The sequence below is a fragment of the Taudactylus pleione genome, unplaced genomic scaffold (genome assembly GCF_031769625.1).
Source record: "Taudactylus pleione unplaced genomic scaffold, aTauple2 ptg001573l, whole genome shotgun sequence".
NCBI classification, from domain to species: Eukaryota; Metazoa; Chordata; class Amphibia; order Anura; family Myobatrachidae; genus Taudactylus; species Taudactylus pleione.
In genome coordinates, this window is record NW_028285970.1 from 3,604,749 (window position 1) to 3,631,987 (window position 27,239).

Consider the following 27,239-nt stretch of genomic DNA (forward strand, 5'->3'; position numbering starts at 1 on the left):
TCACAAACACAGAAAATAATTTTTTTTTGGTTTGGACTGGAGTGTACTTTCGGGGGTTACAGCACCCTTAACGGTCAAGCCAGCCGGCCCTTTACTTATGACACAGGCGCACGCTTGGCACTACTTTGTTGATGCACGTGCGGCTACTGCGCACACAATTCACAAACACAGAAAATAATTTTTTTTTTGGTTTGGACTGGAGTGTACTTTCGGGGGTTACAGCACCCTTAACGGTCAAGCCAGCCGGCCCTTTACTTATGACACAGGCGCACGCTTGGCACTACTTTGTTGATGCACGTGCGGCTACTGCGCACACAATTCACAAACACAGAAAATAATTTTTTTTTGGTTTGGACTGGAGTGTACTTTCGGGGGTTACAGCACCCTTTAATGGTCAAGCCAGCCGGCCCTTTACTTATGACACAGGCGCACGCTTGGCACTACTTTGTTGATGCACGTGCGGCTACTGCGCACACAATTCACAAACACAGAAAATATATTATTTTTTTAGCACTTGGGGGGAGCACCCCTGATGGACAGAGCACCCCCTGGACAACACTACAGCACTCCTTTAGGACTGGGACACTGCACAGGACTTTGGAGTGGACACAGCCCCTATGGAGAACTGACTGCACAACACAGTCCAGCCAGCCCCTATGGACTTTGAAGTAGTGGACACAGCCCCTATTAACAACAGCAGCAGCACAGCACAACACAGCCAGCCCCTATGGACTTTGAAGTAGTGGACAACAGCAGCACTACACTACACTACACTACACTACACAGCCCTAACTCCCACCCTCCCTCTTCACTGTCCACAGCCGAGTGAGAAAATGGCGCCGACGCGGGTACCTTATATAGGATCCAAAACCCGCGAGACTCGGAAGGCGGGATGATGACGTTTTGCCTCGATTTCAGATCCGAGTCAGGCGGGAAAAGTCGAGCCTGACTCGGATCGGACTCGGATCGGGGGGGCTCGGGGGGGTTCGGATTTCAGAAATCCGAACCCGCTCACCCCTAATTTTAACACATTTTTCAGGTGCATTAACAACAGATAGATGTAAATAAACTTAAAATCTTATGAGATGCATTAAATTTTAAAGATAAACTGCCAACAAATATTCTGATGTAATGCCAGTGTCAATGGCGGTAGTATTCTATGTAACACATAGAGCAGTAATGTCAATAGTTTCAATATAAACATTTGATCTATCTGTATGAAATGAATATTCATTACAACCTTTTCTAAATACTCAGTTAACTATGCAGCTTCTTATTTGATGTACAGTAGTATGGACAACTGCATTGCTAATTGGAGGAAAACTATGCATGCCAATTGGCCACAACTGTACTTTCACTATGTGCATAGAAACTGATGCTGCTATTCGTACCTATGCAGAGTTGCATGAATCTCTGTGATCATACTGCACCCATCCATCCATTAGGGAAAATAGCCATCAGCTTCAGCACACACTTGCATCAGGCATATACCTGCAGGAGCGTATATATAATGGGTGCACATGGGCCCCTGGGTCCAGGGGGGACCCACACCGCACACCCTGCACCCATAAAACTTACCTCTCCAGAGTCCCACGTCGGCTCTGGTGTCTGCGCCTGTAAAAAACGGCTGGAAAATGGCTGCCGCAGCCATTTTTCCGGTGACCTGCGCATGCGGTATAGACTCTGGACACACTCTAGTGCCCAGAGTCTATAAGTGCGGCACCGGACGAAGAGGAGGGGGCCCGTGACGAAGACTGCACATGGACCCCCTCCTCTCTAGAAACTCCCCTGCATACCTGGTGTGAGGGATCAGTCTGAGTTCAGATACTTCTCTGCACAAACTCAACACAGCATAGCCCACAATTCCATGCCCATGGCAAGTTCTGAGATCAGTTTGCCTATGTGCAAACACCCCATTGCCACCCAGTTACACCCATTCAGCCACAAGTGAGATGCAACAGAGATGTGTAGGGTTCTGAATTACTCGTGTATATATATATATATATATATATATATATATATATATACACATACACACACATACACACACACCCACACACTTGGCTATAATGCAGGCACAATTGCTAAAAAAATGGATATTACTGATACCTACTTAAAAAAAGCAATCAGCAGGTTGACCATGATGATGTACTGAACAAAGAGGTAGACTGCCTGTAGGAATGGGGTGATGAATGAGCCAGGAGGACAATCTGGATTTTCTTCACATTCTGGAAATAATGAACATAATAAATATACTAACTTCTAGACAGCCTGAAATTACATCATCAGTTTTCAGACTATTGTATGGTGCACATGATAAATTATATTCAAATGTATGTAATTATATAGATAGACAGACAGATATGTATATATATATATATATATATATATATCTCAATGGTGTGGTGTAATGAGACAGATCCCACCACATGATTGGACACACTAGATCACAAGACTGTACACTATTTCCCAACGACCACACACATCTTACTGTAATCTGAACCTCATTACAAAGCCACAGTGATACACTCCACAAGTGTAAACAATAACATCTCAGACAGAAGCACTGCTCACAGAAAAGCAGCACATCACTGCCTCATACATTACTGCCTCACTCTGACAGGAATATGCATCACTGCCTCACTGACATACACATTTCAAGAAATATCAAAATTACTACAGTCCTCACCAAGGATTAACTGGTACTTGAACAGGACTTGAGCAGCCACTTCAGAATCTAGCACAGCACACAGTGACTAGAGATACAAGCCTTGACCCTGAGGAAGCATTAAGCACTTCCTGCAATTCACTGCTCAACACTCTTAGGGGTATATTTAGTCTATGGGGTATATTTATTGTTAGGGGTATATTTAAAATTGATCAACATCAATGTTATGTTTCTGGGGCTAAATCACACATTTACTAACAGACGACTTTTATTTTTTGAGTATTAATAATGTGTGATTTAGCCCCAGAAACACAATATCGACGTTGATCGATTTTGATCAAAATTGATTAAAATCGACCTTTAGTAAATATACCCATTACAGTGATAATTTCAGAACTATTTTCTCCTCCTGTTATGTATCTGGAGGATGCCAGGAGGCAACAGCAATTGGAAGTTAGGAGATCCGGAGGCAACAACAATTGGCTGGTTAGGAAAATAGGAGGCAATAGCAATATATATAGTGACAAAAACACTGCAAAGGTTGTCAAGGGGAGCTACAGTATATATGCCCCAGGTTTTTACTTTCTGCCTGGTAGACAAAAGCTGATTATCAGCCTTGATTTCCAGACCACCTGTGAGAGGCTGATAAAAGGTGTGTCAGTGTCTCACCACCTGGGGAACAGGTCAGAGGCCTGTTGACAGACACTGTAATTACTGAATTTAAGTGCTGTGTCCTGGACCGGCGCACTACTACTTGGCTGCATGACAAGTGCAACCATTTATTTCAAGAAATGGCACTATCCATTACCCGACTTTGTGAACAATCCGACCAAAACCAGGAGGTTTTGGTCGCATTGTTCACAAAGTCGGGTAATGGACAGCCGGCAAGGACCAGTGAAGCGCGTGCATGCTGTGTCCTTGCCGTCCTCGACTGCCTACTGAACACGCCCATCAACCTGACGATGCTTGGAGATAGGGGTTCGGGCTCCTTCACTGAATGACGTTCAGTGAATGCCGTTCAGTGCGGCACCGCACCTCGGCGACCTGAGGATCTGAACGGTAGACATTCAGGTCGCGTAGTGGATACCCCCCATTACTCTGATTTTGCCACAGAGAAATCTAATTAAAATCAATAATTGGTGTGACCACCCTTTGTCTTCAAAACAGCATCAATTATTCTAGGTCCACTTATCAGGGACATGTGAATGATGAAGTTTGAATACAAAACATGTTAGGGCCTGGCCTGGTGACGCTGTTCTAGTGTGATCCTGCATCCCAGGAAGCCTTACTAAACCTGAAGTGGTCTCGGTGGCCTGCAGCTCCACATGCGACTGGCGGTTCGCTGCACGCACCTGGAGGTCAAAGACTGGAAGTTGGAGATTGCCAGGGTTTACAAATATCAAAATCAAAGTGGTAACCAGCCCACTCAGCTACATTATTGGTACAGGTTCACTCTATGAGTGTATTCCAGTGTTTTACTATATGTAAATTTTATTAAAGATTTTTATGTACTATGGAGCGCTACCCTTCTCATTCTATTACATTTTAACATATATATATATATATATATATATATATATACACACAGTCAGGTGCATAAATATTGGGACATTGACAGAATTTTCATATTTTGGCCTCTATTCACCACCTCAATGGCTTTGAAATGAATCAAACAAGATGTGCTTTAACTGCAGACTTTCAGATTTAATTTGAGGGTAATTACATCCAAATCAGGTGTACTGTGTAGGAATTACAACGGTTTCTATATGTGCCTCCCACTTTTTAAGGGGCCAAAAGTAATGGGACTATCAACTCAAAAGCTATTTCATGGACAGGTGTCATTCCCTCGTTATTTCATTATCAATTAAGCAGGTAAAAGGTCTGGAGTTGTTTCTAGGTGTGACATTTGCATTTGGAATCAGTTGCTGTCGACTCTCAATATGAGATCCAAAGAGCTGTAACTATCAGTGAAGCAAGCCATCAATAGGCTGAAAAATAAAAAAAACCCATCAGAGAGATAGCAAAAACATTAGGTGTGGCCAAATCAACTGTTTGGAACATTCTTAAAAAGAAAGAACGCACCGGAGAGCTCAGCAACACCAAAAGACCCGGAAAACAACTGTGGTGGATGACAGAAGAATTATTTCCCTGGTGAAGAAAAACCCCTTCACAACAGTTGGCCAAATCAAGGACACTCTCCAGGAGGTAGGTGTATATGTGTCAAAGTCAACAATCAAGAGAAGACTTCACAAGAGTGAATATAGAGGATTCACCACAAGATGTAAACCATTGGTGAGCCACAAAAACAGGAAGACCAGATTAGAGTTTGCCAAACAACATCTAAAAAAGCCATTACAGTTCTGGAACAACATCCTATGGACAGATGAGACAAAGATCAACTTGTACCAGAGTGATGAGAAGAGAAGAGTATGGAGAAGGAAAGGAACTGCTCATGATCCAAAACATACCACCTCATCAGTGAAGCATGGTGGTGGTAGTGTCATGGCGTGGGCATATATGGCTGCCAATGGAACTGGTTCCATTGTATTTATTGATGATGTGACTGCTGACAAAAGCAGCAGAATTAATTCTGAAGTGTTTCGGGCAATATTATATGCTCATATTCAGTCAAATGCTTCAGAACTCATTGGACGGCGCTTCACAGTGCAGATGGACAATGACCCGAAGCATACTGCAAAAGCAGCCAAAGAGTTTTTTAAGGCTAAAAAGTGGAATGTTATGCAATGGCCAAGTCAATCCCCTGACCTGAATCCGATTGAGCATGCATTTCACTTGATGAAGACAAAACTGAAGGGAAAATGGCCCAAGAACAAGCAGGAACTGAAGACATTTGCAGTAGAGGCCTGGCAGAGCATCACCAGGGATGAAACCCAGCGTCTGGTGATGTCTATGCAGTCCAGACTTTAGGCTGTAATTGCCTGCAAAGGATTTACAGCAAAGTATTAAAAAGTGAAAGTTAGATTTAGGATTGTTTAGTTTGTCCCATTACTTTTGGCCCCTTAAAAAGTGGGAGGCACATATAGAAACCGTTGTAATTCCTACACCATTCACCTTTGGATGTAATTACCCTCAAATTAAATCTGAAAGTCTGCAGTTAAAGCACATCTTGTTGGTTTCATTTCAAAGCCATTGTGGTGGTGAATAGAGGCCAAAATATGAAAATTCTGTAAATGTCCCAATATTTATACACCTGACTGTATATACATACATATACATACACATACATATACACACACATAAGTGCAAGATTTGCTGAGAAAGAATAGGTTTCAATTAACAGTATTATCTCTCATCCTATACAGTATGATTAGTTGCATCACACTGTTAGCTTTCTACATTCTCTAGTTGTACATTATTCATACCTATTCCAATATTTTTTCTGCAATGCCAATATAGAATTTCTTTATAAAGTTTTATAAGCCCTTCAATGCCAGGTGCAATCTGTAGTGAAGGGGTTCATAGTAAACTAGATAAATACTGGACAACAACTTGAGTTACTGTTTAGATTCCAAGTGCTTTGCAATTATTGTAACTTGCTACATTTTGCCAAATTTTTATTCACCCATTTAATTTGAATAATACATTACTCGTACTTTTATTTGCTTGTGTGACTTCTTATGTATTTGTTTTCCATAAGATGTATATGTATTTATATTCGGTATGTAGTAATGTGACCAGCGGCCGCAAGGCTACCGGTCACAATCCCGATGGCAGAAAGCCGGCTAGGGCTATATGATAGGCGTCGAGATACCGACGCCTATCATAATCCCGATTCCGGAATTCAGGACGACGCGGGCCCAAACGAGGTAAGTCTAGGGCGCTCGTCCTCTTAGCCACAGGGGAAGAGGGTTAGGTTTAGGGCACCCTGGGGTGTCTTAGGGTTAGGCACCCCCCTGGGTGGGTTAGGGTTACGCTAGGGGAAGGGAAGGTTAGGGTAAGGCACCCCCGAAGGGGAGGTTAGGGTTAGGCATCCCACCGGGAGGGTTAGGTTTAGGGTGCTGGGAAGGGGGTTAGGTTTAGGCACCCCTGGGGGGAGGTTAGGGATAGGCACCCCTAAGGGAGGATTAGGGTTGGGGGGGGAGGGTTAGATGATTTACCTGACTCTGTCGGGATTTCCTCCCTTCGGCCAGATGCTGTCCGGCATTTCAATTCCATTCCGTATATTCAACTAGCCACAAGGTTATAACGCAGGTTATCAAGCAAGGAAATCTCACTAATTTACTAACACTCCATAGAGGTGCGATCAAAAACAAAAACAAGGTTTTCCTCCCATAACTAACCGCAATGTGCACAGATGGAACCTTGCACTTAATTCAATCTCCTCCCAGCCTTAGTTCAACCAATAGACAATGGGCATCTGAAACCTGTCTGAGCAGAAACATCTATATAATATTACAGGTATGTCCCATCTCCTCAATGTGGGCACAGTGGAAGCTTTCCAATGGCTCCCACTGTGCAAGTAGATGGGACAGACCTAAGAAAGGAGGACTGGGGTGAGCTAGAGGTGACTTGGACAGAGTGACTGGTGGGGGTTTGAGGGTTGTCAGGATAGAGCAATGGGGACAGTTCGACAAGGGGTCGGAACAGGGGGCTGGCGAAATGGAGAGGAAGGAAGAAGCCCTGAATGAGCGGGTAGGAGTGAGCACAGCAGCAGAGAGGGGAGCGGGTCCGGACAGAGGGGAGACTGAGATGGCCCAATATACAGTAGTAGTTCATATAACCAAGTTAAAAGTAATTTATGTTCTAAAAGTGTTCTCACTTGCTAGAGACAAATTCAAATTATATATTGTGACAAAAATATATAAGTTACCAATTATTTCTTAAAATATAGCATAACCCAATAATCTTTACTGCTACAGTAACAACTGTTAATTCAATGCATCAGTGTAATTAAGACCTTACCATCTATTGCACTAGCATAGACTTCACCAAACATCATCCAATATGGCTCAAAAACAATATCACGAGCCAGGGTCCATGAAGGAGGTTCTTCAGGTGAAAGAATTGCTTTTCGTGCCACTCCAAAGGCAAGCAGCACAATCGCCATAATAATCACAATTCCAAACATGTTTGCTGTCTAAATATAAAATGATATGAAAAGTTAAGTATGTTAAAAAAGGTTTATTTACATAGAAATGAAGCATAAATGCCATAATTCCCAGAGACAATGGCAGGTGAATACTGTTATTATACATGTCCTTTATTTTTTCAGCCTTAAACAGGGTATATATACTGTAACAGTAAAACATGGCATATTAATGCTACAATAATTGAACTTGACAAATCTGTAGAACAATATACAGCAATAAACTGACAAACTAGGTTGGGTGTGGACTGGACATGATGGTTGGGGAATGCTAAATATCTTGACAGGCAAGTGGTGTTGAGTTAGTGGAAGGAGGAGTCAGTTCAGCATTCAATGATCCTGTACCTAATGAAGCGCGTGCACACAGAGTCAGTCACTCAAACGGGCCAGGAAACAAGGGATAAGGAGCACTGGAAGCAAGGATAATTCTGGGGAAGAACAAGAGGAAGAAGGGCTTACATACTAAGAGGAGGTTAGAACAGTTAGAGAATGAACTGCTGGAGAAGCGAAGGGCAGGGGAGGAGAGAAGAGTGGCGATTTAGGTAAAGGGATGGCAGGCTTTGAGGAAAAGGTGAGTTTTCAGTGGCCATTTGAAGCTGGTGAGATTGAAAGTCTGTCCTGGAGAGGGAGTTAGTTCTAGTGGAGGGGGCAGAATGGGAAGAATCTGTGACAAGCATTAGAGGAGGTAACCAGGATGAAGTCGAGGCAGCAGTCAGAGGAAGAGCGGACAGAGGAGTGTGGACAGATATGAGGTTGGAGAAGTAGGAGGGGGTAAGCATGATTGAGTGCCTTGTAAGTAAGGGTCTACAGTTTAAAATGGATTGTGAGTGGGGGGGGGGGTGCCAGTAAAGCAGATTGCAGAGAAGGGAAGCATACACAGAACGGTTAGACAGGAAAATTGCATAAATGAATTGAAGTGTGAATAGGTGGACAAGGGGGAGGACAGAGAGGAGGAGATTACAGTGCTCAAGGCAATAAAAGAATATAGATTGAATGTGCAGGGTGAACGAAGGATAGGGAGGATTCGATGATGAAACACAAACAACAGACTTAGGGAACAGCCAGGAGTGAGTTGACCTTGACAGAAAGAGAGAAAGGAGGAGACGATGGGGCCTGATGAAGAAATGTTAGTATCACCAGTGTACAGGTGGTATTGGAGACCTGATATGTTTTTCAAGGGAGGAGGTGTAAAGGGAGAAAAGGAGGCACCCAAAGACAAATCCTTGGGGATCACCATCAGGTAGAGGAATAGTGTTGAAGGCAGCTGATAAATCAAGAAGAATGAGAATAGAGAACAGACCGTTGGCTCTGGCAGTCAGGATGGTTTCTGTAGGGAGGAGGAGACAGAATCTGGATTGAAAAGGATCAAAACAAGAGTGAGAAGAGAGGAATGAGTTGAGTCAGAAATAGACAATCCTCTAACATTTAACTCACATACTGGGGGGGGGGGGGGGCGGTCGGTGCCGACACAAGATGAGGAAGTTCCCTGCTATGGCCTTGACTCCACGTTTTTACGGGCCAGGCAAAGGTAGAAAACAGGAATATAGGCATATGAAAATTGCTGCAAATACAAATATGGGATTAAAGTCATAATGTCATCATCAAAATGTCAACATTAGGTCGACATTCAACATTTTAATATTCACAATGTTAACACTGACATAATGTCTATATTGTCAGAAAGTCAACAGTTACAATGTCAAAAGCCGATAGTAGGGTTAGGATTACATTCAAAGTAAATGTAAAATCGTTTTTTCGACATATCAACTGTCAACATTCAGAACATGTCATTATTCTGAATATCAACTTCATATACCACACCCCAAAAATGGAAATTTCCCCATGTGGCTGGTTTTGAACAAACTGGCCTTAAAGCTGCTCATTTTCAGATTTCCAAAGACCAGCAAAAATGTCCACGTGAATTGCAAACATTCTTAGATGACCAAGCTACTGGCAGATAACTTCTATTGCTGTGTGTGTGTGTGACTATACAATAGTGCTTATGGCTCCTATAGATGGCCTTTCTAACAGAGCAGTAAATTACCACATTTTCAAAGTGTGCTCAATTTAAACAGGGTAGCCAGCTATATTTAATTAGTCTACATTGAAGGGAAAAAATATTTGGACAAGTCCATAGACATATCCTGATTACTATTGTACCAGAAAGCCACTGGTCTGAAACCTGAGCAACTTTGGAGAAAACAAGCCTATTAAATACAGTATGCAGTCGTTGAGACTTTTGCTGTACTATAAATGATGGTAGTACCATTATTGTATCCGGAAAGGAGGGGAGCTAGGGATAATAAATGCTATCTTTGTTCTTTAGTTGCACAACACAGTATTTTATCAATAATTGGACTCATTGAGAGATGAAAAGTATTTGCATTTTCAGTGTAAAAGGTGCATTTTCTTAGCATGCCGAGTTAGCCATAATGGGTTTACTCCAAGAGATATGCTTGATAACGGTAGAAGTAATGGCAAAGTTACAGTACACAGTATTTATATTATTATCCTTTATTTATATGGCGCCACAAGTGTTCCGCAGCGCCTTACAGAGTACATAAACTAATAAGTGAACAAGAAACGACAGTACATTACAGGACATGGACATGGTTTATATACATTGCTGAAAAATAGTGATTAAAACATTCACAATAAGCAGCAGTGAGTTAGCAGTCAACTGTTATGGTGGGTACACACTATACCAGGGGCGTATTTATAATGGGTGCAGGGTGTGCGGGACCCGCACCGCACACCCTGCACCCATAAAACTCACCTCTCCGGAGTCGGCTCCGGTGTCTGCATCTGTAAAGATGGCTGGAAAAATGGCTGCCGCGGCCCTATTCCCGTCGTTTGCGCATGTGCAGTACAATTAAAATGGCCATCGCTGCCTTTTCCCCGGTGACCTGTGCATGCGCTATAGACTCTGGGCACACTGTAGTGCCCAGAGTCTATAAGTGCAGCGCTGGCCGCGCACCGCTCAGTGCGCTGCCGGCTGCCGGACCGAGAGGAGGGGGCCCATATCGGAGACTGCACATGGGCCCCTTCCTCTCTAGAAATGCCCCTGCACTATACAGATATATCTGCAGATGATGGTTGTTCATACACACTGAACAACCATCATCTGTGCCTGCCCGCAGGTCCCGGCGACAGGGGGCATGTCCCGCATCCCTCCTCGCGGCTGCCGCTGTGTGTGTATGGGCGGTCTGCAGACCGCCCGTACACACCTGCCGATGGACAGATATGTCTGCAGACATTCTGGCCATCGGCTGTGCAGCACAGCCAATGCGATATGTCGGTGAATGCTGACATTCACAGACATATCGCGGGTACAACTGCCCGACGGGCAGCAAATACATTGGTCGATCAATTGATCGGCCAATATATCTGTCAGTGTGTACCCAGCATTAGGTGCCCTTCTGTGGAGTAAAGAGTAGTGATGTGCACTGGACCATTTTTGCCGGATTTGGTTCTAATTCGCCGTCCGGCTTTGGATTTGGATTTGCCAAACTGTGGTGACTGGCTTTGGATTAGAATTTTTTACAAAAATTTCCAAAAAAAGCTACAAATCAAATAAATCCGGCTTTTTTTTTCATCCTAGAGTGTTATTAACCTCAATAACATTAATTTACAGTCATTTACAGTCAATTTAGACCACCTCACAGTTTAAATTATAGTTTTCACCATTATTGGCCAAAGGCTGCAGTGAGCTGACTGGTTACCAAGCGTCAGAGCAGTGGCACAGACACCACAGTTTAAAACACATCTATGAAAGTATGCCACACAGCAGTGGCAGAAATTAAAGGTAGTGCAAGATGGAATTGTCCTTGGGCCCTCCCACCCACCCAGTGGGGTACGGCCAGCAGAGTCACAGTACTTATTTACACAGTAGGCTACGGACCAATGAGTCACAGTGCACGATCTTATTCACATTACACCGCACATAGTGCCCCTGATTCACATTACACCATAAAGTAGTGTCTCCTATTTATGTTACGACACACAGTAGTGCACCTTTTACACAATGTCCACATTAATGACCCTTATACACAAAGCCCACAGTAGTAATGCCCCTTATACAATGCCCACAGTAGTAGTGCCCCTTATATAATGCCCACAGCATTAGTATCCCTTACACGATGCCCCCAGTAGTGGTATCCCTTACACAATGCCCACAGTAGTAGTGCCCCCTATGCAGTGCCCTCAGTAGTATGCCCCCATTAGTAGTGCCCCTAGTTGTATGCCCCCAGTAGTAGTGTCCCTAGTAGTATGCCCCCAGTAGTAGTGCCCCTAGTAGTATGCCCCCAGTTGTATGCCCCCAGTAGTAGTGCCCCCAGTAGTAATGTCCCCAGTAGTATGGCTCCAGTAGTAGTGTCCCTAGTAGTATGCCCCCAGTAGCTGTGTCCCTATCGATATGCCCCCAGTAGTATGCTCCCATTACAAGTGCCCCCAGTTGTATACCCCCATTAGAAGTGCCCCCAGTAGTTGTTCCCCCATTAGTTGTGCCCCTAGTAGTATGCCCCCATTAGTAGTGCCCCCAGTAGTATGCCTCCACTAATAGTGTCCCCAGTAGTATGCCCCCACTAGTAGTGCCACCAGTATGCCCCCACTAGTAGTGCCACCAGTAGTATGCCCCCATTACCAGTGCCCCTTGTAGTATGCCCCCATTACAAGTGCTCCCAGTAGTTGTTACCCCATTAGTTGTGCCCCTTGTAGTATGCCCCCATTAGAAGTGCCCCCATTAGTTGTGCCCCTTGCAGTATGCCCCCAGTAGTTGTGCCCCCATTAGTACTGCCCCCAGTAGTGCCACCTTACACAAAAAACAAACAAAAGGAGAAGAAGAAAGTGTAAGGAGAAGCACATGAGGGAAGAGATACAGTCTGTCTATGTCTGGATAGTGTTATTAATAAATAATGAAGTCACACTCAACACATAAAAGACATTTAAACCAGAGGCAATTGCAAATAATACAAATAAATAAAAACATAAATTGCAGCAGACACAGTACAAATAGTAACACTGACATAATCAGACAATAGCCGAAATCAGCTAATCAGAAGCTGCAACTGATCCTTATCTATATAAGATCGTATTGCTGCAGGGGTGAAGCAGCCTCCTGACAGGCACATACTGTACACATTTTTGTTTTGGTCAGCATGGGACACACATGTAGTTTGTTTTTGTAGTATATTAAACCCTTACCATCTTCCCGATCATAGTAATATAAGGTCCAGCTTGCTGATTTACAGCAAAGAAATCTAGAAGTCGTGTATACCAAAATATGATATCCAGACAGTATATTATCCTTCCTGCGGTGTGGAGAGGTGGATCAGCCCAGCGTAAGATGAAGCCAGTAACAAATAAAGTAATTGCTATTGAGTCCGTCAGATTCCAGTACTCATGTAGCCAGACCTTGACTTTCTGACTGAATTTTCCAGAATTAGACATTAGAACCTACAGGCAGAAAATAAAATATCAAACAGATATTTACAGAGAAATGTAAAGCAATGACTTGGTACAGTTTGCGCCACAAATTCACATTGAAGGTGAGGTGTCATAAAAACTGGTTGGGTGCACAACGATACCTTCAAAGCCTGAAAAGCCTTTTCTGCCTCAGTTGGGGCTTTATCAACCTCTGCTTATGGTGTAACCAAGACACTTCACCTCTTCCATTTCTAAGCAACACTTTTTTGGGCTGGCTGTCTGTCCTGCCTCACAGATGGAGTCCAACAATGCTTGTACCCTGGGATAGTGAGACTGCCAATCAGGACTATAAATGACTACGTAATCAAGATAAGCAGCAACATACTGTCTATGGGGCCTTATAATCTTATCCATCATCCTCTTAAAAGGTGGGGAGTGCCCCATGTAACCCAAAAGGCAACATCTTGCATTGTAACAGCCCCTCTGGTGCAGAAAAAGCTGTCTTTTCTTTTGCATGTTCTGTCAATAGCACTTGCCAGTAGCATTTGGTTAAGTCTAGAGTGATTAAATACCGTGCTGTTCCCAGCACTAAGCAATAAGTTCACCCACACAAGGCATTGGGTAGGCATCAAATTGAAATACACTATTCAATTTACAGTAATCATTGCAGAAGCGCAAGCTGGCGTCAGGTTTCAAGATGAGTACAATGGGACTTGACCACTCACTACAATTTTTGTAATATTTATTTAGACAGTGATTCCAATTGGGATTCTGGTATTCTATAGGGCTTTATGTTAACCTTAACCCCTAGTTCAGTGATTATGGCATATTTAATGACTGTTGTTTTACCAGTTATGTCAGAAAACAAATCTCTATTTCTTCTGAGAAATTTTATAGCCTCATGTTATTGAATAGTTGAGAGGAATTTGGCTATTGTTACTACGGGAACCAAAGGTACTGTGGCTACTGGAGGGACCGGGGTTAATGACAGAGCTACTCTATCCTTCCAAGGCTTTATAAGATTTACATGGTAGATCTGTTCTGGCATTCTTTTCTTGGGCAGGTACAGTTTATAATTAACCTCACCCACTTTTTCCATGATTTCAAATGGTCCATGCCTCTTGGCCAAACAATTAGCTACCATGGGAACCAAAACAAGCACTCTGTCCCCATGATCAAAGGTGCACAATTGGGCATTACGATTGTACACCCTCTGTTGTGCATGTTCCAAGTGCTCTCTCACTACTGGCACCACTGCAGTTATTCTTTCCTGCATCTGAGAAACATGTTCAGTAACCATGTTATAAGGAATGGGTTGCCCCTCCCATGTCTCTTATGCAATATCCAGCAATCTCCCTGGGTGTCTTCCATACAGCAAATCAAAAGGTGAGAACTCCGTGGAGGGTTGTGGAACCTATGTAATGGCCAGCAATAATTAGGGTAACAAATAATCCCAATATTTTGCATCTTTATCCACCACTTTCTTTAGCATATTTTCAAAGTTTTGTTAAAACTCTTTACTAAATCATCAGTCTGAGGGTGATACACGGAGGTCCTAAGCTGAGTAACATGAAACAGGAGGCACAACTCTTTTATGATTCTTGACATAAATGGGGTACTCTGATCAGTTAGGATTTCCTTAGGTATTCCCACTCTGCTAAAGACATGTACTAGTTCCACAGCAATTGACTTTGTAGACATATTGCGCAATGGTATTGCTTCCAAGTATCTGGTAGAGTAATCCATTACTACTAATATATACTGCTGACCCTGCACAGTTTTTTAAAGGTCAAACCAAAACCATAGATATTCTCTCAAGCAGTATCTCAATAATGGGTAATGGGACAAATGGAGTACTATAATGTTCACCGGGGAACATAGTACTGACACAGTTCCTGGGTCACCACCAGTGAGGTGTGTGAGGTCAATGGCTGGGGAGGCACACATGTATAAAAACAGTTTTTATATCAAAACTGGAGCAAGACAGGGAGTATGATAGGGGAGGGAGTATGACAGGGGAGGCACCGCCTCCCCTGCCTACCCTGACACTCTCCACCATTTTGACAAACTAGTCTGCCATTTGAAGGTCCTCATGGCTCACTCACTTACACAGAAATAGTGTAAGTGAAGCAGTGACTGTAGATATCGGTCCATAACGACCCTTTCCACGATCTGTGACCCTATTAGAGTCTCTGGTAAAAGCTGGGTAAGGCACGCTCTCTATATGGTGGGGCAGTGTGTAAAGTGCTTGGGTAAGAGTGATCTGTATGACAGAGAGACGTAGACGGTGGTGTTGGGTCAAGGTAATTTTATTGGTTTAAGTTACCCAGCTTTTACCAGTCTCTAAACTAGGTAGGAACAGGTACTCCTACCACAGTCGCAGCACTCTTACACCCCCTACCCCCATACCTCCAGATACACGCACATCCCCTCCCCCCTCCTCTCTTCCCCCCCCCCATTACTCTTTCCCTCTCCCTCCTGCCTCAATCCACCCCCACAGTCATATCAGTGACCGCGGTTCACCACCCTTTATTCACGTCCTATTAGAGTCTCTGGCTGTAACCACTTCTTAGTGAGATAGATGGGGTCATGTATCTGAGAGCAGTCCTCGGACCGACAACATGACAGAAGAGAAGGGGTTAATATATGAGTGCTTCATGGTAATATAAGACAAAGTAATTCATGTACCATACTGTATGTTTCACCATTGTGTATTTATTAAGGAGACCTGTTCTCCACTCACCTCTCGGACCTTCTCAAGAGCATTAGTAAACATGTAAGTAATAACCAGCCACTCTTGGACACTGGGAACAGACTCCATTTTCACCAACACTACATAAGTAAAAAGCATGAGAAATCCCAAGTATGCCATCTGTAAATAATCACACAAGCAATATATGCATTAGATTAATTAAATGCTCTGGCTATCTCTTGTCATGTGAATTAATCCAATTACGCAACTGAAAAAAAAATACAACAGTGACTTTATGTATCCAAGTAAAATGAAATGCAGGTCAGTTTTATACAGTAATTGTACAAATATTTATATTACACTGTACTCTTTCTAATTCAGTAATTATGGAAAATGGGACATATGTACTTGTACACAATATAACAGTGCGCTCAGGCACAAAACCTACTGCTATTGTCTTGTACTGTAGATGCTGGTGTGTAGATGCCTCAGAAGCAAAAATGTGTCAGACATGGTAAATGAACACTGCACTGAAAGCTCCACAAGGCTTCTCTCCACTCAGTTCAATGGCATTTAGTAATCATGTCCAGCAATGACAGAAAATGTGTTGTATATAAAAAATAACAGTGCACTCAGGTAGAAGACTTGTACTGTAATACAGCGGTTCCCAACTTTGGTGCCGTGACACCCTGGGCTGCTGCGGGGCATTTGCAAGGGGGGTACCATGGGTTGATGGTCCAGGACCAAACCAAAGTATTTATTGTCCATGTGATAGGCAAAACCAGTGATGGTGGCTGGCAATCATAAAATATGTGGACAAACAGAAGCACAGCCCTGTCCACCACCATATAACTGACCCTAAGGATGACAGGTAATTTACTTAATTTACTAATTATTGCTGAATTTCTCAATAAGACACTTTCGGCCTAGGGGTGGAGCAATAAAAATGCTGATGCTCTAGAGCGCTGTGATTCAAGCAGGTTTGGGAACCACTGCATTGTATTGCAGATGCTGGCATATGGATGCATCAGGAGAAGGGACATCACAAAAACATAGCACTACATTTATTAGATTGCTTTAGTTCTAGGTCCCTATTTACAGTGGCAGGGCTCCGTAAGGAGCAGTAGTGTTTGTCACTTGGGTTTGATATTTAATTTCCATTTAGATTATGTTCTAGATGAAGATTATTAAACACCATATTATTTTTGCTGCTGTCCATCAAGCATATAATATCTTTTTGTTGTGGTTTACAAACCAGCCCTATTTAAGATGCCAGGTACAGTCTTGTTGTCTTTATTAAAATGGTAACAAGGTCTGCGGGAATTTTACATTTTAATTGAATTACTTTAAAAGTTGACAGTTGGTAGTTGCCAGTGCGTTTCAACAGCGTTGCATCGGCGTGCATAAATTATCCACTTACGGACTAGCAATTGCAATCCAAACTTTGATTGTAGGGGGTGCACAGACCCAGAGCACAGTGATTGCCAGGAAGTGCCATTTGCGGGTGGTGACGGGGGGGGGGGGGTGGTTGGGTGAACGCAGGTGTGCCAGTGCGTTTCAACAGCATTGCATGGGCATGCATAAATGATCCACCTCATGGCCTTAGGTAGCCTGAGGCCTCATAGCGTGCGCTGAAGTTAGCAATTCCTGAGTGAGGCCTGACCTGCCTTAACTGTGCATATGGGTCCGATGTTACCGATTCATTCGCTATGTTGCCCAAGTATACGGATGTGAGTGAGGGGAAGTGGGTGTCCTTATGTAAGGCTGTGATCGCAATGCGATTGCAAACATTTGCATTTCACCGCTGATATTAGCAACTGCGTAGCGTGCGTATAAGCGTATTCCGATCCTTACTGAATCAGGCCCATAGTATGCCTATCTCAAGCTGAAATAGCATGGTGCCGGTTGCAGGTTTTGCAGTGGCATCCGCACTCCTTGTCCCCCCGTATTAGCAGCCCAAGATATAGCATTCGTATTTGATATTTCTATTGTGAGAAAAATGCTATCCGTTTTATTAATTTTAACAAGGAAATTATTTTTTGAATTAATGACTTTCACAATACACATTTCAATGGGAAATCCTGCTCTATTGTTGGTAGAAATGGTACTGCATGTAAACTATGTAATTGGAACATCAGAACACGATACTATGTGCTTCATGAAATAATGCAGTGCATTATGTAATACGTAATGTGATGCAATAGCTATGAACTTAACGCTTCTTTACATCTGTATGTGCAGTAATATACTTGGTGATGATTTATGTGTTTATGCTACAGTGTTACTATTATGAGCAGTGCTATTATAATTTAAATCCGAAACAGTAATTTGGGAAGTATAGCACATTTTTAAATGTGCCTGCAGCGATTTTAAGCATGGTGCTCTACAGTACTTAAACATGTCTTATTGTATATGGAAAACGTCCAAGAGCCAATTATTCAAGGACAGATCTCATACCTTTAATTTGTTATGGTAAATAGCATCTTTGGTACTAGGTGTCACAACAACAGTGGGGTAACCAAAAATAGCCATTCACAGGTACTTAGATGCTCCCTTGCAGGTAGCTGTAATATATGTACCTATCTTGCTCTCCTTCTCATACAGCCACTAGTATTTCATTGATCTCCTTTCCTTCTCCATCACAGCTGAAAACATGGCCAATAACTAACTTCACAGCATTGAGAACGCCATTAAAGGAATTATGCTTTTTTCCAATCAATAATAGTGTATATCTTTATATAACTCATAAAAATAGTATAACATATACTGCATTTATTTCCACCATCACTAAAAAAAGTTACAGAAAAAGTAACTTACAGTATGGAACCAAAACTTGACAATAGGCGCATTGTAGAACTCACGAACTTTCCTAGTTACTGAAAGGTTTCCTTGCACATTAAAGCTCTTTCCTTTACTTGCATCCTTTGATCCATTTTCTTCATCAAAGTTTTGCTGAAAAGAAATGTATTTTTATAAGTGTTGGGAGAAACCATAGTTTAGAAAGATACACATCATGTTTAAGTAATGGTCCCACTATACAGTATGTGTTGTATCTATTAAAGCAGTGTTTCCAAACGTCGTGGGGTTCCTGCAGTGGTGCCACGGGTTGGTGGTCTAGGACCAAATAAAATTACTTATGGCCAATGTGGTAGGCAAAACCAGTGTTGGTAGCTGCCAATCATAAAATATGTGGACAAAGAGGAGCAAAACCCTGACCACCACCACTTACCTGAACCCAAGATTAACAGGTTAATTTAATCATTTTTGCTGAACTTCTCAATAAAAAACATTTCGCCTAGGAATGCCATCAGAAATGCTGGTACTCTAGGGTATTGTGATTCAAGAATGTTTGGGAACGATTGTAATACAGTGATCAACCTCAGGAGCAAATTAAGTTTTATCCTGTAAAACCAAAGTCAGTGTACGATCATGCAGATTTATACATGCAAGTGTATTTTAAATACAATGAACAAGTCAAAGCAACAAACATAAAGCCATTTCATTGATTTGAATTAAATGTATGAACAACACATAGTAATTGTATAACAACACAAGAGGAAACTGCACTAAATGCCAGTAATATGCTTAAACACTTATAGCTGAATTCAAATGATTTCATCTGGTGATGCCTTTTTCATTAAGTGGCTACTTTAAAAAGTCAATTTTTAAAATGTAATATAATTTGCCATAGACATTACATTCTATTATTTCCTTCCCCCAAATGATACAGGAGCACAGGTTCATAAGATGAGCGGTTCTATAATAGATACAATATAACATTGTTAAACAGCTCTATAAATTATATTTATTGACTATATGAACTCTTTCATTTTGCATCTGGTCCTTTAAATTTAGATAAAGCTATTAATGAAGAGGAGCTTTACTCACCGCTATCTGTTCCAACCTTGTATTTGGAGGGGGGGTGTCTACATAAAATCTAGCAAACTGGTAGAAGTCCTGTGACTGAGGCACGTGAGACATTTCTGCCTTGGTCTTAAACTCCAACATCAAGATGAAGGGTGGCAACAGAATTCCTAAAATAACCTTTAGAAACAGAATCAAAAAATGTAAATCAGATGGATAGTGTAGGTCAATGTCACTCATAAAGTGCAGTAAATTTGCTTCATAAACTACTCGCCAAGCTACTAACAACCAGGGCCGGACTGCCCATCTGGCAGTTCTGGCAAATGCCAGAAGGGCCGATGGCCAGATGGGCCAGTACGGCCAGTGCCGCCGAAGAGGGCAGCTTCACCCTCCTTTTTTCACACTCAGCCACTGTTCCTCCTCCTTCACCAGCGACCCGCCCCTCCTATCACTCACTGTGGTGCGGCCTGCATGACATCCCGGCGGCTTTGCGTGCGGCCAGACTAAAAAAAAAACCACGCCAACAGAACCTGCGAGCTGCCTGCGGCAGCGAGCATGTCTGAATCAGGGCCAATGTGTTTTAAGGGGCATTACTGGGTGTGGCATAACGTGAATGGGCTCTGTGTGGCGTAACGTGAATAAGGGACACTATTGTGCAGTGTAATTTGAATTGAAGGTACTATTGTGTGATCACACCCCTTCCCAGCGAGACCACACCTGGATTTTTCGGCGCACGCTCTCACTACTTCAGTTGTGGATAGCAGCACCAATGCTCTTTATGTACACAGGGCACCAATGTGTGTAGTAACGGCTCTACTTTGGTGTGCACAGATGTGTCCTCCTCTGTGTTCAGCACCTCTGCCCTAAACAATTCCTACAGTGACACTATCTAATCCTCTACAACTGCTAACCTAGGGATTGGTCAATTGAGAAACTGCTTTCCCTTTTCTTTGTATGTAACCTACACCAATGAAGTGCCAGCTATACCTAACAGAACCAACCAAATACCAAATGTCTGACTATGGCACATGTTTGAATCCCCTGCATGATGTCCTCTGCAAGTATACATGTAAGAGCATAGACTAAGAAGTGGGAGGAGTCAGGAATAGTAAGGGTAGGAGTATATGCCAGGTGCTGACATGAAGTGGGCATGTGTGCTTTAAATGCTAGGGCCTATTTTTAGTCACAATCCGGCCCTGCTAACAACAATAACTAAGAGGTCATATAAACAGTAGTTGGTTCTACAATACTTGTCAGGGAGGGTAATCAAAATAATCATAAACTGAGTAGAAGGAAACAGTGCTACATCCAGCTCTGTACATCAGTGCCATTATATAGGCTTTAAAAATAAGCAAATATCTCCATTACGGATGCAGTGTTTGAAATGGCACAAGTCAAAATGTGCTGTAACCAGAGCAAAATTACACTAAGTCACAAAGGGGTAAGTTATAGAGACAGTATGGTGTGGTGTGGTTGGGTGGGTGGGGGGAAGGAGGAGACAATTTTACTGTCGCTAGTTCACACAAATACATTTTATATTACATCCTGCACAATCTTGGCTGTAGAAATAAATGCAGTCCCATATGTTTATGAGATTTTTAAAGTATGGGTGAGGTTTGACCCCAGTCGTGGTGTGGATTCAAAGTAACCTTTTTATAATCGCATACGGCCTGTTTCCTAGACATTATTAGTATACAATACTCATCAAGCAGGGGATTTGAACTCACAATCCTATGTACTGCAGTATTCTGTGTATTCTGTGTATTCTGCAGCTGCTGGCTAGTAGGAGGGCAGCAGGGACTGGCTCTGTGCCTCCTACAAGCTTGCAGCCAGACACTACATAAATATTCTTAGCCGCAGTGGTCTAAACTAACATTTACAGCTAGCTTATATATAGTTAGAATTAGTAAGAATTACGAGGGTTGCTACACAGAAGCAAACAATTAATGTGTTAAGTAACTTACTGCGGTTCTAAGTTCAAGTCCCTGCATTGGTTTGCTGAGCATTGTGTGTTTTAAATACAGGTGCATTTAAATGAAAGTTATTATTGACAAAGTGCACTTATGCATTACACTTTTACTAATAACTCATAAGTTATGGGGTACATTTACTAAAGTGTGGGTTTACAAAAGTCAGAGATGTTGCCTATAGCAACCAATCAGATTCTTGTTATCATGTATCTAGTACCTTCTAGAAAATGATAGCTAGAATCTGATTGGTTGCTATGGGCAACATCTCCACATTTGTAAACCCGCACTTTAGTAAATATACCTCTACGTGTCTGAATACAGTATAGGAGGTTTAGTGTTTAAATCCCTTGCTTGGTCTATTGAGCAATCTGGTGGATTAAGTCAGTGAAGGCTATAATTACCATGGTACAGGTGCACACTATATAATTAAAGATACTGTAGTTCTCCTATTAAATATCTGTGTATGGCACATGTGGTTTGTAGTTTGAATCCACTGCAGCATGAGCTGTGAAGTGTGCATTTTAATAACAGAGAATAATGTAAACTTGCATGTTGTTTTAAGTTCAATTATATTTGTAATGTAAGAGTGTAGACTAAAAAGTAGGAGTCAGGAATAAAATGTGGGTAGGGGTCTGTATTGTTAAAATGTGATAGCTCCCCCTACCATCACCACCACCACCGAAAGAAAAGGTTGCTGAGCCATACGGAATCCTGGCCAATCAACTCTGGCCCCGGTGCTCTGCTCAATAGGATGGACGTAAGGCATGACATGATGTGACATGCTGGGTGCTGTCCCTAAGATGGGTCTGTGTGCTTTAAATGCCAGGGTGATTTCTAGTATTCTTCTAATATATATGTTTATAGAACCTTTCACTCAAATTCAGACAGGCACTAAACCATTATACACGTATAAAATACATGCATTTAAAACTCTATAGTACATAATAATTGTCTAATCTTAAAGATAAGATTTATACATCCTGTCCTCAACATACTATACAAATGTGTCCACATACATCTTACCTCCATTCTCCACAAGTCACGTTAAACATAACGTGTGAGCACTGTGTGACTCGGTAGCGTAGAGAATCTTTTCATGCGACTTTTTACCTTCAAATGCATTTTATTTGCAAAGCATTGCAAATAGGACACACAAACAGCTTCTGCTAATTACAATGATATGCAGCATGCCTACAGTATATTCTGTTGCATAGAGACGCACCCATAGTTGCACACAGAATATAGGCATGCCGCATATTATTGTAATCAGTAGTAGCTGATTGTGCATCCTATTCACCACACTATGCAAATATGATGCATTTTAAGGTAAAAAGTCACACGAAAACACGCTCAGCGCTACTAAGTCACACCAAGGCATGGCGTGACTAGAAGGGCTGTTTAACACACAAGGAAGTAAGATGTATGTGGACACATCTGTACATACTATAGCACATATGTAATGTACAGTAGTTAACACACATTACTGAGCATAATCAACTATAAAACTGTGCACCTTGGTCTATTATCCAGTTAAGAAAGCGCTAACATTCATAGGGGCCGATTCAATTAGTCACGAGGTCCATTAATAGCATCATACATGTTTAAATGATCTTCACTAATTTTATTTGTGGGGGTCTGAGGTGGTATGTAAAGCCGTCGCTTAGTAAATATGAGGTTTCTATACTTATAATGGTATAAACTGTGATGGTCATGAGATGTTCAATTATATTCTAAAATGAAATTTTTCTGCGAGTTTGCAGCGGGTTTCAGCTTAGGAAATCCTGCCGGTAAGCCACATCGAAACCGCCAAGATTTCGAACCCCCTGCTTAGTAAATTTCCCCCATAGTGTCCCCTCGCCCCTGTGGTGACAGTTAAAACAGCAGGATGTTTCTCCCTTGACAGTGTCACACAGTAGCAATTAAAGTTTGCATGTGATATTTTCTGAATTTAATCACCCCTACATGACAGGAGAAGAGCATTCCCCTTTCATGTGAAACTGTCACCATGGGACGAAATCAGATGAATAAATGCAGTGCATTCCTAGATGGAAAAACACTAGCATACAAAGTGCCCATGCAACAGGCATTTTATAATTGGTATCTGATGGGGGCAGAAGTTCGTTTGACACTGATCTCATGCCATTATTGTACTGCAAACTGGTAGATTGATGAAAAACATATAGTTATAAAACTCCTGTCAGTACAAAGGTTACTTACACTCTAGTACTGATGAGTATTTATAACTACTCAGAAAAATGGCTAACTTAATGCTGGCAACTAAAAAAGTGACTAGAGACTAAACAGCTGTAACACAAAAGTAAATTAAACATTCTTCATGTACCCTCCAAACAGTTATCAGAACAGACAACACAACTAAATAAATTACAAGTTTGTTGGTTAATTATTGAACAACACCTTGAGCCAAGAGTTTTTCCTCATATTCAGGCAGCCCATCCATATGTCTGTCAGTAGCATCTGGGTGCAGGTGTGGGACACAAAGGACTGCAAAGTCGATGATACCGCTAGTTTTAAGCAGGTTGAGTTGCTCCAGTTCTTTAGCTCATATGTCAAAAGTTTCATGGCCATTTGCTCATTTAGTTTGAAGGCATTTTCTAAAAGGTCCAGAGCCAGCTGGCCAAATTCTCTAAGCAAGATAAATAGAAATTCAAGGAATTGCCTTATGGAAATTACAGAAATCATGAATCAGCATCTACAATTTCCAAGCACAGACAAAATACCACTTTGATCTTTATTTTATATATCCCTAAATGTTTTACATTTTTTGGACCATACTCAGAGTATTTACATTGCTATATTATGTGGGGAGGGGCACTGTGCTGGTATATTGTGTAAGGTCACTGTCTGGGGGGCACAGTCTGGAGAACGGTGCAGGACCATTGATAGCTGTAGCATGTGGTTATTGCTGTAAGTAATTTTCAAATAATAATGCATCTTATCATAAAATGTAGTTCTGCTTTAAGGTCACTAAAATATGTTGGATAAGAAAAAATAAAATGCCTTCACCTAATAAATATTTTTGATTAGGGTAAACGAGCGTTATAGTTACAGCCATATGATGTCTCACAATACATACAATGTGGCTTCTTAAAGAATGAGGAAAGCATATAAAAAACCCCCACCAAACAACAGCCACTCTGAATGCTCTGCAATCTACTTAATAAGTCTTGTAAGCATCCTTGTTTGCAATCTAAATTCAAATGTGTGCATTTTTAATATACTTGCTACTCTCATGGAACAGCCGAGAGGCTCCCGAAACTTGGGTGGTGCTACCGGCCGCACGGAAGAGTATTTAAGTCTCCCGATCTAGAGTTGTTGTTGGCAGCTGCCTGCATCTGCCCGATGCCACCCACTTCCCTGATTTGCACTGAATTGTGTCATTGTAGCCCCGCATTACAATGCTTGTAATATCAACACTGTTTAGGGGGGGCGAGGGTGGAGCCACAATGACATGCCACAGAGCCACCCCCCACCTGTGCCGTGCCACACCCCATACTGTGCCTACTTTGCTGCCCTTTCCTGGAGGGACAAGTATGTTTTTATTTTTATAAAAACTATCAATTGCACAAATATTATTATAGAGAAGAGTAATCAATTTTTATTTAAATGGGTGTTCTGGAAAACAAATCAGCAATGAATTGTAAGAATACCAATTACTCAAAGATAAACCCCATTATGACGAACACTCAAGAGGTGGAATGCTGAACGGTATGCAGTCACCATGTCACCGCTGACTATTATGACATTCACAATATTGACAGCAGAAAGTTGACATTAATGATGTCAACATAGTTAAAATGTTGACATAATTAATGTCAACACCTACAAAATGTTGGGTTGGGTATGAAATCCTGGCTGTTGGGATTCCGCTGGTCAGAATACCGACAGAGGCATCCTGACACCCAGAATCCCAACACCCATAGGAAGTCATGGTAAGTATTTTTCTAACCCCTACCCTAACCCACCCTCCCCGGTGCCTAACCCTAATCTCCCCCCTAGTGTCTAAACCTAACCTCCCCCTCCCACACCCTAATCCTTGCACTCCCTACCCGGTGCCTAACCCTAACCCTCTCCCTAATACCTAACCCTGCTAACTAAACCTAACCTTCCCCTAACACCCCGATACTTACCTTTGGGATGTCGGCAGTCGGGATACTGGAGCCGGGATCCCGACCTGCATTCGGCAGCATGGCCCCCACTCACGATATCTCCCATCATACCAGCATGCAGGTCCGACAGGGATGTCGCTGATGACGTGTGGGAGCATGCATAGTCAGCGACATAGCGGGTACGTACTGACCGATGTGCCCGATATGTCATCCGGTCTGCCGGATCGGATGACATATCGTCTAGTGTGTACCCAGAGTTAGGGTTAAGACAGAACAACAGTATGTCGACATTCTAACAGTGTTGACATAAGAACAGTATTCATGTGCTTAATGACAATATGTACTAATGACTACACTGTGAATGTACTGTCACACACTATTTAACCAAAATGAATAATATTATAACTAACTGCACATATAATGGATCACACATTTAGATATATAGTGCTAAGAGAAATATAGAGTGGTTTATTAACATTGCCCTAAAAAGGAACTCTGCAATAAAAGGCACATCTACTAAACAGAATGTCACTGTCTAATTTGCAGTAGGCAATAGACTACTTATTGGTTGCTATGTTTTTTGTGCAGATTTGTACCATACCGCAATGTTAATAAATAACATAACAATCTTTAGACCCATACGTTGAGTATTTCTTGAACTCTTCTGGGGTGTTATCCACTATCTCACTTTGCTTCGCTTCATGTGCCATAGCCCGGTAGAGTTTACAGGCAATTAATGCTTTCACCATCGCCTCTTCCCCGTGCTGCCAGAAGAACATGGCCATTTTTTGTCTCTTCATCAGCACCGCCCACACCAAGAGGTCATTGTAAGGATAAATAAAACCAGCTAGCTCATGATCCTCTGTGGAGGTTGTGTCATCTTTGGGTTTCTTCTTCGATTTCTGGGTATCCGTAGTCTTCTCCTTTTAACAAAATATTTTATTTAGATACAATGAACTGAAGTAAAGGTTTCAAACTAAAAGCACACACAAAAAGAATCAAATAGAGAACTGAACGTGCCTAATACACAGCCATAATAGTAAGATTCCTGATAGGATTACAGCCCTACTTCATGAGCTATAATATATATCAAATTTATTTTCATTAATATATTTAGTAGAAAACTGTGTAAACATACAATAAAAGTCCCAATCACAAAACTTCATACATTTTTCTGGTTATCAATTTTAGTTTCTTGTGAGTATTCTAACTTCTTGGGCGGCCAAATGTAATAGGGTGAGAGTTTACAAAATGTGAGAGTTTAGCAGTAATCTCTCACATTGATCGAGTTTTATCTTCAAAATGGGAAAACATCTGGATGAGAGTTTAAATCGTGAGAGTTTTTTGAGTATGAAAAACATGCGAGTTTGCTCTGTTGCCTTGTTCT

The 27,239-nt window shown here is 42.0% G+C and overlaps 1 protein-coding gene across 2 annotated transcripts in view; it reads right to left on the bottom strand.

Moving 5' to 3' along the window:
* TRPM6 (transient receptor potential cation channel subfamily M member 6) overlaps nucleotides 1-27,239 on the bottom strand; it is a 187,545-nt gene that overhangs the window by 106,263 nt on the left and 54,043 nt on the right. For both annotated transcript variants that reach the window (XM_088464054.1, XM_088464053.1), the window contains exons 13-20: nucleotides 26,495-26,775; nucleotides 24,141-24,369; nucleotides 19,780-19,935; nucleotides 18,709-18,843; nucleotides 15,943-16,071; nucleotides 12,978-13,229; nucleotides 7,592-7,766; nucleotides 2,114-2,228 (exon numbers count right to left, since the gene is read on the bottom strand). In XM_088464054.1, coding sequence (XP_088320180.1) covers nucleotides 2,114-2,228; nucleotides 7,592-7,766; nucleotides 12,978-13,229; nucleotides 15,943-16,071; nucleotides 18,709-18,843; nucleotides 19,780-19,935; nucleotides 24,141-24,369; nucleotides 26,495-26,775 — 1,472 coding nt within the window. The remainder of the gene's footprint in view (nucleotides 1-2,113; nucleotides 2,229-7,591; nucleotides 7,767-12,977; nucleotides 13,230-15,942; nucleotides 16,072-18,708; nucleotides 18,844-19,779; nucleotides 19,936-24,140; nucleotides 24,370-26,494; nucleotides 26,776-27,239) is intronic.